The sequence below is a fragment of the Nestor notabilis genome, unplaced genomic scaffold, assembly GCF_000696875.1.
Source record: "Nestor notabilis isolate BGI_N333 unplaced genomic scaffold, ASM69687v1 scaffold5661, whole genome shotgun sequence".
Lineage (NCBI taxonomy): Eukaryota > Metazoa > Chordata > Aves > Psittaciformes > Psittacidae > Nestor > Nestor notabilis.
Window position 1 is genome coordinate 63,671 of NW_009913322.1, and position 13,731 is coordinate 77,401.

The 13,731-nt window shown below is 42.8% G+C and overlaps 1 protein-coding gene across 1 annotated transcript in view; it reads right to left on the reverse strand.

Annotated features, from left to right (window-relative positions):
- LTK (leukocyte receptor tyrosine kinase) overlaps positions 1–13,731 on the reverse strand; it is a 47,645-nt gene that overhangs the window by 20,770 nt on the left and 13,144 nt on the right. Inside the window, exons 7-11 of the mRNA XM_010023154.1 lie at positions 9,028–9,122; positions 4,270–4,371; positions 2,969–3,146; positions 2,285–2,435; positions 110–241 (exon numbers count right to left, since the gene is read on the reverse strand). Coding sequence (XP_010021456.1) covers positions 110–241; positions 2,285–2,435; positions 2,969–3,146; positions 4,270–4,371; positions 9,028–9,122 — 658 coding nt within the window. The remainder of the gene's footprint in view (positions 1–109; positions 242–2,284; positions 2,436–2,968; positions 3,147–4,269; positions 4,372–9,027; positions 9,123–13,731) is intronic.

Below are 13,731 nucleotides of genomic sequence, written 5' to 3' on the forward strand. Positions count from 1 at the left end.
TTTTCATCACCTTATTTTAACAACTGAGTATCATGTGCCACAATTGACAGTGAAAGTTAATTGCTCTGCTGGACACTGCTCAGGAAAGATGCAAAGAGGAAATACTTACTCTAAAGATGTAGGTTGCTCCTCCTCCACCCCCACCTCCTCCAGCCCAATCCCTCAGGTCCTTTTTTTTCTTGTAATCTTCTTCAATGAGAGATGACTCCCCCAGGCAGATCTTCTGGGTTTCAGGATTGCCCTGAAAGGAGACAAGAGATGTACTCATGTAACAGCAAAATCCAGCTCTTGAAGTTATCCGTGTATCTCAGTATAATAATATTGTATTATTTGTGATGTATATCAGGCATATATAAATCAGTACATATATTATCTCTGTGGAAAATGAGCTTTTCTACAAGGACTAACAGCTGAGGGATAGATATGTCTGTTACCTCTGATTTACAGATACTTTACTCATGCATGTGAAAATACAAATGCTCACAGAAAAAACCAAGGCAATACAGCAATAACTCATCGATATCACGTGAGTCATATTTTGCATATTTAGGACTTCATATACACAAGAACATTAGAATATGATAAACTACAGGTTACTTCTCAGAACTTTCTTACTGCTGTGTACATTAGGTATTTCTCAAGGTCATAAATACATAAAGCAGAGAGAGACGACCTGCTCATAGTGAGTGACCTACTGACACACCTCGGAAGGCAATCTGGAGTCTCAGTTCTTTAGTATCCTGCAAAATACTAAAGAACACTGAAACAGCTGAAAAAGTAAAGATGGTTTGGCCATCTGGGATTATTTTTTTTGGTGACACTGAGTTCTATGAGTTTCAATGATTTGTGAATCTGCCCATCTTCACTCAGGTGATGAAGTCTGAATGATTTCAGAAACTGCTACATTGCTCAGTGCAGGTGAAATCTCTACCTGTGTAGGTCACATCTTATATCTAGGCCAGAAGCATGGTGTGGGTTTTACCTCCTATGTCTTCTCATTCAGAGAAGAAGACAAAAGATAACAAGGTAAATGAGAAGCAGATAAAAGCAAGTGGTAGGTCTACGGACAGAGCATGAAAGTTTGGAGTTGCAGAACTGCTTCAGAGAAAGGAAAACAAACATTAGTTACCCAACATACAGATTCATCAGGATTTCCAAAGCCAAGGAAAGTTGTGCTTTGGAAGTGGGAAAAAATGAACAGAAACTTTTTCCAATAACATCTGCCAAAGGGAGCTAGTTAGTGCTGGCTTACAGTTTGCAATTTGGAGAACAAGTCATGAAATGCAAGGGGATAATGGACAACTCTGTAGATTATGACCTAAATCTAGAGAGTGCATTGGAAAGGGAACTGCAGATATACAAATGTATGTTTTATTTAGATAGATACAAGTCTTGTACTGTTTATAGTGAAGAAAGGCTGGGTTTAGAATCTGTTGCAGTATCTGGGTAAGGCACCATATGCTTTGGGCAGGGTAAATGGTAACTTTGAATGCCTACAAGAATAGTGTGTGTATCCCAAACCTCAGCACTCTACCTTAGGGTAAAGAGAAAACAGCTTTGTTCCAGGATAGGGTCTACAGATCACATTTCTGGGAAGAGGCTGTACCAAAGAACTCATGCTGAAAAGAAGCAACTTTTGAGCCAAAGTGATAAAAAGACTTTCAAATCATTGAGTCTAGCATTAGAGGACACACATACAAGCATTCACAGCGTCAATGTGAATTTCCGTTTCTCATGAGTGGGGTTTTTGTCATTACAAATGCCTAATCCAGGGGCAAGGAGATTCCCACTGGTTTCGACAGGCTTTAGATTCAGCCCCTAGTCTGTAAGCTTAGAGAGTATCTAACACAGTGCAGCCACAACACTGCTGGATGCTTCTGTACATAATAGTAAATTATCTGAGATCCTGGCAGACAGAAAGAAACCTAAGCTGTGGAAAAATAAGAGAGGGAGAACACGACTCTCACCTACTTTAAGCTCCATGCTTAAAATAAGCAGAAGAAAGGTGATGAAGAAATATTTCAAACACCAGAAGCTTCCAACAAAGTTCCTGTGGGCTTCATATTTGTTTGCACATTTTGGGATTTTTTTGCTTTTCAGAGTTCTTTATATTTGTATTGAGATTCTTTCTAACTTGGTTTATTGGTTCTTCCCAGTCTCCTGACTGGATTTCATTGCTGGATTCTGGGATTTCTATCTTTCACCACCAAACACCAAGCCACCCACTGAACCTCATTGAATCGTGTCTGCAAGCTCTGCCCACATGCGCTCGTGCAGCCCTCACCCCAGGGCAGGCGTCCTCCCCCTGCTGCCCCACTAAGATGTACAGCAGCTCATCTTTCTCCAGCTGGAAGGTGGCTGAGATGAAGACCCCATGGGACCTCTTATTGTGGTTTTTGGCTCCCTTCCCCCCAGCTGCTCCATAGGCAGAAATCCTGGAAGAAAAAGTAAGTAGTTAAAGAGACAAATCTCACACAGCTCATCCCTAAAGCAATTCCATCTGCAAGCTCTCCCCTGCCTGCATTTCCAAACATTGCTTCGGAGCAGGCTCCTCTGCTGCAGCATCTCATGGCTGTTCTTTGTCTGACACCCATTCAGCTAGGCTGCTCAGGAGGATAGACCAGCTCTACATGAGAGCACTGGAGATGGAGACTTCAGGAGCAAACAGCATGAGCTGCTACAGCCAAATCTAGAAGACAAGGCTTTGGGACTGAAATGATGGCAGCACTTCCACTTGACTGCATGCCCACAGTCACTCCTGTTCTGATCTCTTCAAAGTCACCACTCCACTCTCCATCCTCCACAGTAGCTCAGACACAGATCCTTACAGCTAGCATTCCTATTTCCCTTCTCTTCACTGCCCCGTCCACCTGCTCAGTACAGATGGTCCCACACTTATGCTTGCTGAAACCCCACAGACAGAACACACTTTAGTGTGGCTGCCTCTTTAGCACCCAGTGGTACCCACCTGTATCGGTTTGTGGCTGGCACTCTCCAGACTTGCACCCCTCGCAGCCTGCCCTCTTTCTCCACAGTTACTGACACGTTGCTGTTCTTATAGGCACTGTCACACTGAGCTTGAGTTGGCCCGTGTGGACCACTGGCACCACATGTTGTGAACCACCAGAGAACAACAGACGTATCCCCTGTGACCAAAACAGCACGAGTTGGAGCAGGCATGAGCTTCCCTTTACTTCCCAGACAAGTGCAATAATGCACAGAACTACATAACCAAAGGACAAGTGTCATTGAAAAAGCAACTGTTCCTGTTGATATCTTTCCTTAATGAAACTTTGATGACAAAATTCACATTATTATTATTCTTCACAAAGAATATTAATAATTTTTTATATAAAAACTGATCAAGAGAAAGACCACATTGCAACAGTATGTGCTATCTACAAGGCTTCAAAACTCAGTATGTCTGTTTGTTTAAGAGCTGAATATTTAAAATAGCAGCAAAAATCACATAATTTTAACAGAAAAATTTTGATCTTGTTTAAGTGAAAAGGCAAGCAAAACTGTCCCCAACAGATGCTATCATGTGAACATGCAGGTAGATCATTGGGGTATGAGTGTTAGCTACGTGACAGAAGTGTCTGCTGCTGCTAACAGGAAATGACAGCAGTACAGGTTTGTCACATCTCAGGTGGACACAGCCTTCAGGAGGTGGTGCAGCCACACACAGGTATTTGTTGGCAGCAAAGCAGCCTCAAGCACCACCTCCCCTCCTCGGGTCCTCCTTTAGGCAGCTCTGCTATCAGTAAACTAGTCCCCAGTATCCCCTGTTCTACTAGTTTTTCATCCAGTTTTTATCTTCAGTGGATTTCCAGATTCTCACTTACTTCCTCACTCTGGGTCTTCCTCTTTACACCCCTATTGTCCATTTATTAGGTTCAGCTTCACTACTTACCAATCCCAGTAAATCTCTCTCTATTTCCAGCTTTCTGTACTGGTCTACACCTTTCATTCCTGGGCTGGCTTTTGTGCGCTCTGAATCTGAGTCATGCAGCTTCTGCTTTTACTTAAAGCATCTTTACTTAAAGATTCTGCTTTTCTTCAATGAGGTCCTGCTATTTAAGGACCGGTGAATTCGGCTCCAGCAAACTGCTGCCTACTAGCCAGAGATTACCTGACATGGTCTCCACATCTTTGGGATGGATTATATTTAGTTGTACTGTTGCTATAGGGCAGGTGGATCACACACAGGAGATGGGAACAGAGATATCTTTTGTAACCAAGAGAGCTTTTCAGTACTGAATCATGTACCTGGGAGGGAGGGCTCTTCCAGGGGGTTCAGAAGATGTTCATCCAGGATACTAATCTCCCGTGGGTACTGGCGCTTCCCAACGAAATGATTTGTTTGTCTTCCTGTTTGTAGAATGGATGAGAGAGATAAGAGGATGGTAGAAAAGAGAGATGGAAATTTTTAAGATTATGTGAATGAACCAAGTACACAATTTGGTTAAAATAAGTAATACCTTAGGCAGAAAAGATATTTTAAACGATCGTAATTTTGTGTTATTCTTTTGGGCCCTGTCTTGGGTTAGCTACTTGTATCTGTGTTGAAGTCAGTGGGTCTTCACACGAACACAAACTCTTCATGTTATCCCACGCAGGCTCACCTGCAGGATAAGCTCCTTGGTCAACGACTTGCACTGGCTGTGGTTACGAGAGACTTTAGGAAAAGCAGAGTGTGGGAGAACAGATACCAGATATTGATGCTCTGTTGTATAAAGAAGCTATTGTTGTCTTTCTTTGAGTTGTGTCATGGTAAGTAAGCCCCTCAGAGAGGAGGGACTTCACAGCAGTTGCTGATCCAAAGCATCTGAATGCATTGAGAACACCACACAACCAAAACAGTAATAACTGAACCCGTGCCTTATAATCTGCAAGCACCATGTTTCAATAGTTAAATTATCCATTTTTATGCAGATCTTTGATTGGAAAATCTCTATAAGAAAAAGGAGAGACTTCCTTCCATTTTATGAGCCCTCAGTTAATTTAATGCTGAGCATTTTTCACCAGTTGAAAAACATTACAAATATTTCAATTTGTTCCAGTTGTGAGAACCTAACAGCTGTTTGATGCTCTATTCAAAAGAGACTCACTCAGTTCCAGCTGGACAATTATCTCTGCTGCAAAGCCACTGCTCTAAATAGCGATAATTAACACCCTTGTTAGCTGTGTCAGAAAGGCCAAATAACTAATTGAAGCATGGAGACCTTGCTGAGCTTTTACTCCTGAGAATATTCCCCCCAGGTCTGACTGAAAGCACATTGATGGATGGAAGTAAAAGGACGCTTTGTACTGACACACTCTGTTCATACTGAGATAGAGAACTTCAATGGATGGAGTTGTCAAGCCAGCGAAAAATGAAATTAACCCAAAACAAATGAACTGGATCAAAGACAAGAAGGAAAACCAAATGAAAAAGACAACACATGGCCAGAAAAGATGCTCGGTCTCCCAAGACCTGTGGTGAATTAGGAATCCCAAAGGTCATAACAGTTTCAGATACTTACAGACATACAAGAAATCTGGTTGTGTTTGCCAGAGCAAAGGAATGTAAATCACCCGCTGAAATAGAGTCGGTCTGTGTGTCTGCATAGATTTTTTTTGCAGCATCCCAACTGCGTATCCTAAGGCAATGCCTCGTTTCCAAACAAACAATCTTTCCTCCTTCTCCAAACAGGCTCAAACCCTCACACGCTGGAAGAAAGTTTGTGTCTCCTCCGTGCTCAGCAGCAGACAGGCTGCAAGACCGGCTGAGAATCACCCTGTCCACAGGGGCTGTTAACTCTTAGAAGGCTGATATTTTATGCACTGTCAGACATGAATTTGTAAGGTGGCATTTTCTACAGACATGGTGTAGCCCTGTGATCTAGGGGCTGGTGCTCCAGTCTGGTTTTGTTCCATTTGCTCTTCCTACAGCCAACACGTTCCATGAATGGAAGGCAACAAGACTTAATTCGTATTAAGTACCTATATCAGAAAAATATGAAGAGCACAGGACTCTCTTCTCCAGGATTTAGCTAATACTGTTGATTTCTACACTGAAAAGGGACAGAGGGAGATGTAAAGGAGAAATACAGGGCATCTCTGTCATGCAAAGAGCTAAAGTAACTCACTCCTATTTCTCTGTCTTTGGGACTGTAATGAAAAAAGATACAGTGGTTCTGTGGCTGGGATGAATTAGAGAAAGGTGCCCCACAAATCCTCAAAGTGTTCACAGTCTCCTCAGAGATTCCAACTTACTGATGCAGGTTGAGGTATTCCTGGAAGCCTCTCCAGCTTGTCCTAGAGTGTCAAAGAGATGAGGGAGATGCACCAGCTTCCCCTTCCCCATCCCTTTGGCTGACCTATTGCATTTCTAGTCAACACTTTCTTAAATCAGCAAAATGTGGCAGTGATAAGGCTTGAACCACCCCCCACCATTCACCTCAAAGGAAGAGACTGACAGGTCAACAGAACCAGACTTTGCTGGGTCGAGGACTCCAAAGTCAAGAACTAGAGATATGCTATACAAAAGCTCTCTATGGACAGCTTGCCATTTATAGACCAGTCGTCTGGGAAATTGTGGGAAGTGATGCACGGAACAAAAATGTAATCCCTAGGCCAGGGCAGTAGAGTGCACTTTGGTAGACCACAGATCTGTGATAGTAATTGGAACAAGATAATGCTCAGAGCACCAAAAAGTGATAGAGAGAGACCACATAAGCACTGAGGAGGGCAACAACTAGCGCTCTGTTTGTCTCCCAGCCCATGTTTTCCTATTTAGACACTCCAAATTCAGACCTCTTCCTATGAAATCATTAGTTAACTAAAACGATGAATTATCTTTATGCCTGTCCCCTAAAATTTCTCACAACAAACCAGACCCATGTCATCACCCATGTCTGCGACACCATCTTACAAAAGATGATTTGTATGAACCAGAAGGTGGTTGCATCTCACCCTTTCCCCGGGAAAACATCTGTCACTGTTCAGGAGCAGCCATCCAAAGAATGGTCTATTTGGTTTTTGTCCTTACTGATCTCCCTTGAGCTGTCCTCACTAATCATTTGTTCCCCTCCAAAATTTTACTGAATATTTCGTCTTGATTTTGAGGTATATGGAAAAGCTCATTTTCTCTCCCAGCTTGCGTAGAGACAGTCAGTGCTTTCAGAGCCTGCACTGGGCTTTGTAAAGCAATTGAACTACAAGATTGAAATAGATGGAGAAAATAATATTTACATCCTAGCAAGCAGCAAATTCTTCCTTCCTGCCATACCTCCTTCCTGCTGCCCTCATGCAAAGAATTCACTGCTTGGATCTTAATTGGCTCCGTCTCTGACATCTGAAACCTCTCCTTGCCAGGGAGAAATAATTTCATTACTGAAAACACAGCAGAGCTGCTGGGCTTCTCTGCAACGTAACTGAATTAAAGTCAGGGGAAGACAAATGCAAGGGGACTGCTTTCAGAGGCGAGAAAACGTCAGTTTGCAAAGAGGATTCAAGGAACAGCGGCAAGTGCAAGGCTTCCGAGAAACGTATTTCCTTCGTGATGTCTTCTGCGTGAGTCACACGTCTCTGGGTCACTCCTGCAGATGGGGTGAGTGCCAGCTGCTCCTGGACATCACTGCGATTTACACTAATTGAAAGTGAGGAGATACTTGGGCAGCCTAAGGGATAAGCTCTGGTAACATCGCTGCAGTGGCATTTATGCCCCATCTATTTGCCAAAGGATACATCCCTACACCAGAGCCAGCGAAATGTCTGTGGGTGGAACTGAAGGCTGTATTTGCTCTCAGGGAGGTAGTAAGCTCCAGCAGCCGGGTGGCAAAAGGGCATCTGGAATCCCTTCCTTCAGTTTCCTCAAAAGATTTCAAAACAGAGGGGTAGCATGGAGGTCCCACAGTGTTTGGGAACCAGGCAGTGAACAAATGACATTACCATCAAGGAACATCTCTTGCTCTTAATTTCAAATGAAAATGTGCATGCACAGCATTTTATAGAAAAGTGGTTTCAGTGCCCACAGAACGAAGGGAGAGAAAACAGGAGGTTAAATCAGACAAAGGTGGGAGGGAAAAGAGGCTTTTGTTGATGAACTTTCAACACATCTGTTTTGACATAAGCCTTCCCACATACTATGTACAGCTAGCTCCTGCAGAGACATGTTATTACCCTAAATGCTGACACACTGGGTGTGGTGACACATGAAGAGTGGCACAGGACCACTGATGCACACTTTGTCTATAACAGAAGTCACAATTCAAGTGCTGCATATCCTCCAGCTCCTTTACAACAATATACATCTTTTCTCCAGGGGCAAAAAGAAGGCGGTTTCTAAATATTTGTAAGTGGTTCAAGTATCTAACCTCTTTCCACTTGTCTGCTAAGAAAACACAAATCTTGCTAACAGGCTTCTGAGGGTAGCACTGGCTCCATTTTTCAGTGGAATACACTGTTGTCAGTTGCATTCACAGTAACAGAGTAAATGGAAGCACATCTGATATATATCCGGCAGTGACAATCCAGGTGCCTCCTTGCAAAGTAAAACAAACAGTGCAATAATCTAAACTTTACTGTCAGAATCACTTTATTCCTTCATTGTAGTCCTTTCCTCCACTAAAATATGGAGTGACTTTCCCCTTTGATTTCAAAAAATACCCTTCAGCTATCAATTGCCAGGGTGCATAGGTCAGCAGGGACTGCTGAAGAACACTGTGATGTAATCCTTCCACTTAGGAGCTAAGGAATAAGAGTAGAGTTTCTTGCCAATCCACACAGACAGGTCTCAACCACGTGATACAGGATATCCCAGATTAAAGAAAAAAAGAACACTAGGACACTCTGACACACTGTAAAATTCCCTCTATTTGCAATCTTCAGTAGGTCTGAGATAAAATGCATTGTGTTGTAAAAGCTACCACGAGTGATCATGTACACTTTCTGGGGAGAGCAGAGTGTGCGTGTCCTCGATCTGTGGGGTGCTTATTACACTACCTGAATTCTTTAAGGGATTCTGCAGCATTTGTGGCTCACTGTCAGGGAAGCAGCCCAGTCCAAATGTAATGTTGTCAACAGCAATGTCAGCTTGGGAATTCCAGCCCCAGTTTGCCAGGAGTTCCAGTTGAAACCTTTGCATTAAGATAGTTTTAGAGAAGAGAGACAAATGGGCAGGTTAAAAACAGGCATCTAAACAGATGATGTTCCCTTATCTTTCCATCCCCAAAGAGATAGCCAGAAAAAGAAAATGAACAGAACAACAGTATTTAAATAGACAGGAATCTTGGGCCTGATCATAACACAGTGACATGAGTTTATTTCAGCTGAAGATGAGGACATGTTAAATTTTAGCTGTGATTCCCTGTAGTGCTAGCTTCCTGGGCTTACTCATCATTTCCCACCATGACCAGGTGTTTAGCTATTCATCTGGGTCTGTCACGTCTCATGTGCACTGCCATGTTCTGAATTCATAAGGAAGAAAGAAAATGGGCTGAAGGATCTCCTACTAATGGATAGGACTGAATTGTTTTTCATTAGATTTCAGAAATAAACAGATGACTGATGTCCAGTCCATTTAGAGCTTATTAAAAGCATATGGAGAGGGCCTCTACTGTTGTCATTGGTGAAGCTCAATGATGATTTATGAGAGACCAAGCACTGACCTGCCTAACACATTAATCATTCAGCCTAGGAACACACATATCCCAAATTAGTGGCAGTAAAGTGTGTGAGCATATTAAACCCACCAGCCAAATGTTGGTCCATATCCGCAGTTAGTGTAACGTTGCATAGGTGCATCAGGATCTTTAGAGGTAAATTGCTTTTACCAAAACTCCAGAATGGCCCTTTGTGTTAAATGAAAGCATTCACTCCTACAGGATCTGAGTGCTCTGGGAGTAAGTATGGGTGCAGCAAGTGCAAAGCAAGGGTCTCTTGAATTACCATTCTCTTAGTTATGGGATTAGCAAGGGAATTTGCCATCAGATCCCCTTCCTACAGAAACCTGTTTAGCACTACTTCTGCATTTTCAGACCCTGTTCAGAAGCCCACTAGCACTAGATAGTGACTCCCCCAGCCATTTCCTTGAAGAGAAAGTCACAGCATGCTGAGCCCAGGACTAGGGTACTTCTAGCACCTACAGGTATGGATACAGCATCACAGCCCACTCCTGACTCAAAGTACCCACATGGCAGTATACCCTCGGTCAGGCCAATCTGCTGCATATGTTCCATAGAGTCAGAGCAGGAGAGGGTCCATGGCACTGTGCTACAAGGTAGATTTCTGCTCCAACCAAGTACAAGTGGGATCCTGGGGAATGACCCCCTCCTCCAGCGCACGAGAATAGACATCTCATAAGCTCTGAGGTCTATATGCCTGCCCTTCCTCATAACTTCAGAAAAAGGGGAGGAATTTGCCTTTTGAACTCTGTGCAGTGTCAGCCAGAGGGGTTTCCAGTGTTCCTGCTCACTGAACTCATTTTGCTGACTCCAGCATATTACACCCTCTAGTTCTCTGATGTCTGGTCTTCTGCCCATCTGATTTTCTTGTGGTAGCAGCTTTTTTTCCTGTGTGTGTGAACCATGTGAGTGAATTTGCAGTTTTCCAAGAAGTTAGATGCCCAACTGGGAGCCTGCTCAGCAAACTGTGTAGTTTGTCTTCCTTCTCTCCAAGAAATAAATTCAACTAGAGGAAGCTGTTGCTAAAAACCAGTTGTATATCCCATCCATGGCTGCCTACTGCTGGCCCCATCAAGCCATTCATGTCCTGCTATAGCAATTATTTGTCTTGCAATTCATATTTACCCCTTCTCCTTGCGTGATCTGTCCCCTGCATCCACTTTGCTGCTGGCTATCATCCCTTTAAGGAATGAAGGATATAGCAAGAGAAGATTCAGGATATGGGAAAATGACATGCCAGCCCAAATTCTGTACTAAAATAAGCACAGCATTGCTGGAGTTTGCATTACCAACGAAAGCTGCCAGCACCCACAAACATACAGAAAAGTCATTCATGAAGGTTTATACTGAACTGTACTAAGATTGTACACCATACAGTCAAAATGTTTTCCCAGTGTTGAGGATGAGGCAATGCAGGGATTTATCATTTTGACCATGCTCGAAAATGCTCACACTTTTTAAGTGTTCTGTGCTACCAGGCATTGGAAGTGGGATCTGAAATTTCTGAGGAAGAGGCAGACAGGAGGGATAGTTTTGTTTAGGTTTTTTCCATGTGGATGAGAATCTATTCAAATTTTAGTAAAAAGTCCTTGAAAATTTGCAATCCCTGACAATTCCATGCCTGGTAGTTTGTTTGTTTGTTTGTTTTAAATCCCAGAGTCTCCTCTTCCCTGGATATCTTCAATTCTAGGGCTAAGAGGTACTTTCCGTGGCACTGATGTATGAAGTGTGTCAGGTCCTGCTTCAGCTACGTGAAGCAAGGACTGCCTTTCAAATTGATGAATACACTTTTTCATCCCCAGCCCTTCTTTCTTTGGCTGATCCTGGCCAAACAAGACAAAAAAAGCTGCCTAAAGTGAATCCAAAGAGAATAAGGTGGCATCTTGGAGAGGTTATAGAGATCGCTGGGAACTTTACAGCAAGGGAGCTTGGGCTTGGTGTGTGAGTTAGGGCCTGAGATCTACCGAAAGAATCAGAAAGATGAGCAGAAGACTGAATAAACCTACTACAGGTCTGGGATTATCAAAATAAAAGTGATAGGAGGGAATGGAATTGCAGGGAAGGGAGTCAGACTTGATAAAAACCTAACACACAGAGAAGGCACCTACTGGAAGACAGGTGGAAACAAGAAGCAGAGGGTTGTTCAGAAAGGGAAATTATGACTGGAAGCATGAGACAGATAAAATGTGTTTACAAATGGGAGTTTGAAGGAAGAGATACCATGTATAGGAGAACAAGGAGGAAAGGCTCTTAATGAGCACAGAAGGTCGTGGGATGGGACAGAAGGAGCAGAGCATGGAAGGAACAAGGCAAGGTGCCTGGGACGGAGCCCATGTCCTGGGAGCACAAAGACCAGGGTTTCTTCTACTGGGGAAAATAGCTGTTACACCTTCCCACAAAGCGTGTGCTGCTCCTGTTTCTGTTCAGATCAGTGCAGCAAATGGTAACTAATTACTTGTTAGTCACTTGGGTAGCTTAGGTAGCACAGATCTGCTTGCTAGATTGTACACCTCATCCATGGTGATAGTTACTGTTGTGCCACATCAGTTGTAAATTTGTTTGAAAATAGCATACAGGAAGGTTACACGAAGTGAAACAAGACAGAACTACTTGAAACAGACTGTCATAATACACGCATGACATACCTATTTCTTTCATTTTGTCTAAGTGCTCAACTCTTTCAAACATTACAGTATTTGAATATCAGTTGTTTTTCCATGCAGTGCTGGCTAGTGCTCCCTAAAGCCTCTTGCTGTCCATTCCCTCCTGCCATGCAAGATCCATTTTGCTTCAGAACCCAGTGCTGATACATAAATCAGAGGTTTCAGGGGAGAAGCATAAGGGAGTGTTTATCAGAGGAGGCAGAAGTTCTTAAATATCCTGAAAAGTCCCTAGGAGTCTGCTGTGGTTATGTCCACATGGAAGTGCCTGGGGAAAAGAACAATTCTGGACTATTTCTTTACCTTACAATTTACATATGCAAAACTAAACAGATGCTAATCCACAGGGCTCCAAACTGTGTCAGAAAAGAATAATAAATACACTGCCAGCATGCAGACCTATCCTATCCTAAAGGAATAATTCATGGCAAAGGTGTGTATGGTGAACACATGATAATGCTCAGAATCTTGAAAAAGAGCATTACAACATTATCTCTCTCCAAGTTTTACTGTTGCTTGGGTCTGAATTACTGTTACTTCCAGACCCAAATCCTTTAGCCTTTTACACAAGGTTGCAGAGAATATTTGAAGTTATAAGGAAACTCCTCACATGTTCTAATCCATGAAGTTTTCAGACATTCTTTATTGCCAGTATTAGGTAGATATTTTTCCAGTTGTAATATTGACTGTATAGGCTTTGAGATGTTTTTGTCACAAGTGTCATGTGAAACAGGCTTTCCTGAGAAAGATGAAACAAAAATGGATTGGAGCAATCTAAAAATTGTTTGTGTTGGGCAAAATAACCACCTGCTGACACCAGCCACGTGGCTTGAGTTTGAATAACACCGGGTGAGGGAGGAGAAATACCTGATAAAAACTAAATTAGGTTGAAATTCTTTAAATCTTCAATACCTGACTTCATTTGAAAACCAACATCATGCTGTATTTTCACATCTAAAACCATGAAAACTTTAGTGCAAGGCTGGTTTGGGCAACAATCTTTCCTGTGAATGTGATGTGGGAATGAATGATCTCCAGTTGCCTAGAATGCACTGATACAGATCCTAGACTAGATAGTTGCATTGGCTAAACTGTGGTTTTGCCACTCATTTGACTCATGTGGCTGTTTTTACTGTGGGATTGTGAAGGGCAGCTATGCTATTATAGGTGTTTCTCTACTGGGAGCACTTTGTCACTGTGGGAATACTGGCTTTCTCAGATTGGTAAAATGTTTCTAGTACAGACACTTGCTGTACCCGATATCTAAGCACTGTTTGAGGTTGCATGGGAGTGCAGACACACAGTGTGGGCTTGTGCTGACGTAGGCTGTGTACGTACACAGAGATATACATGTGTGAGAGAATACTTCCCTCAGCAAGCAGAACCGCAGTACTACTCGGGGC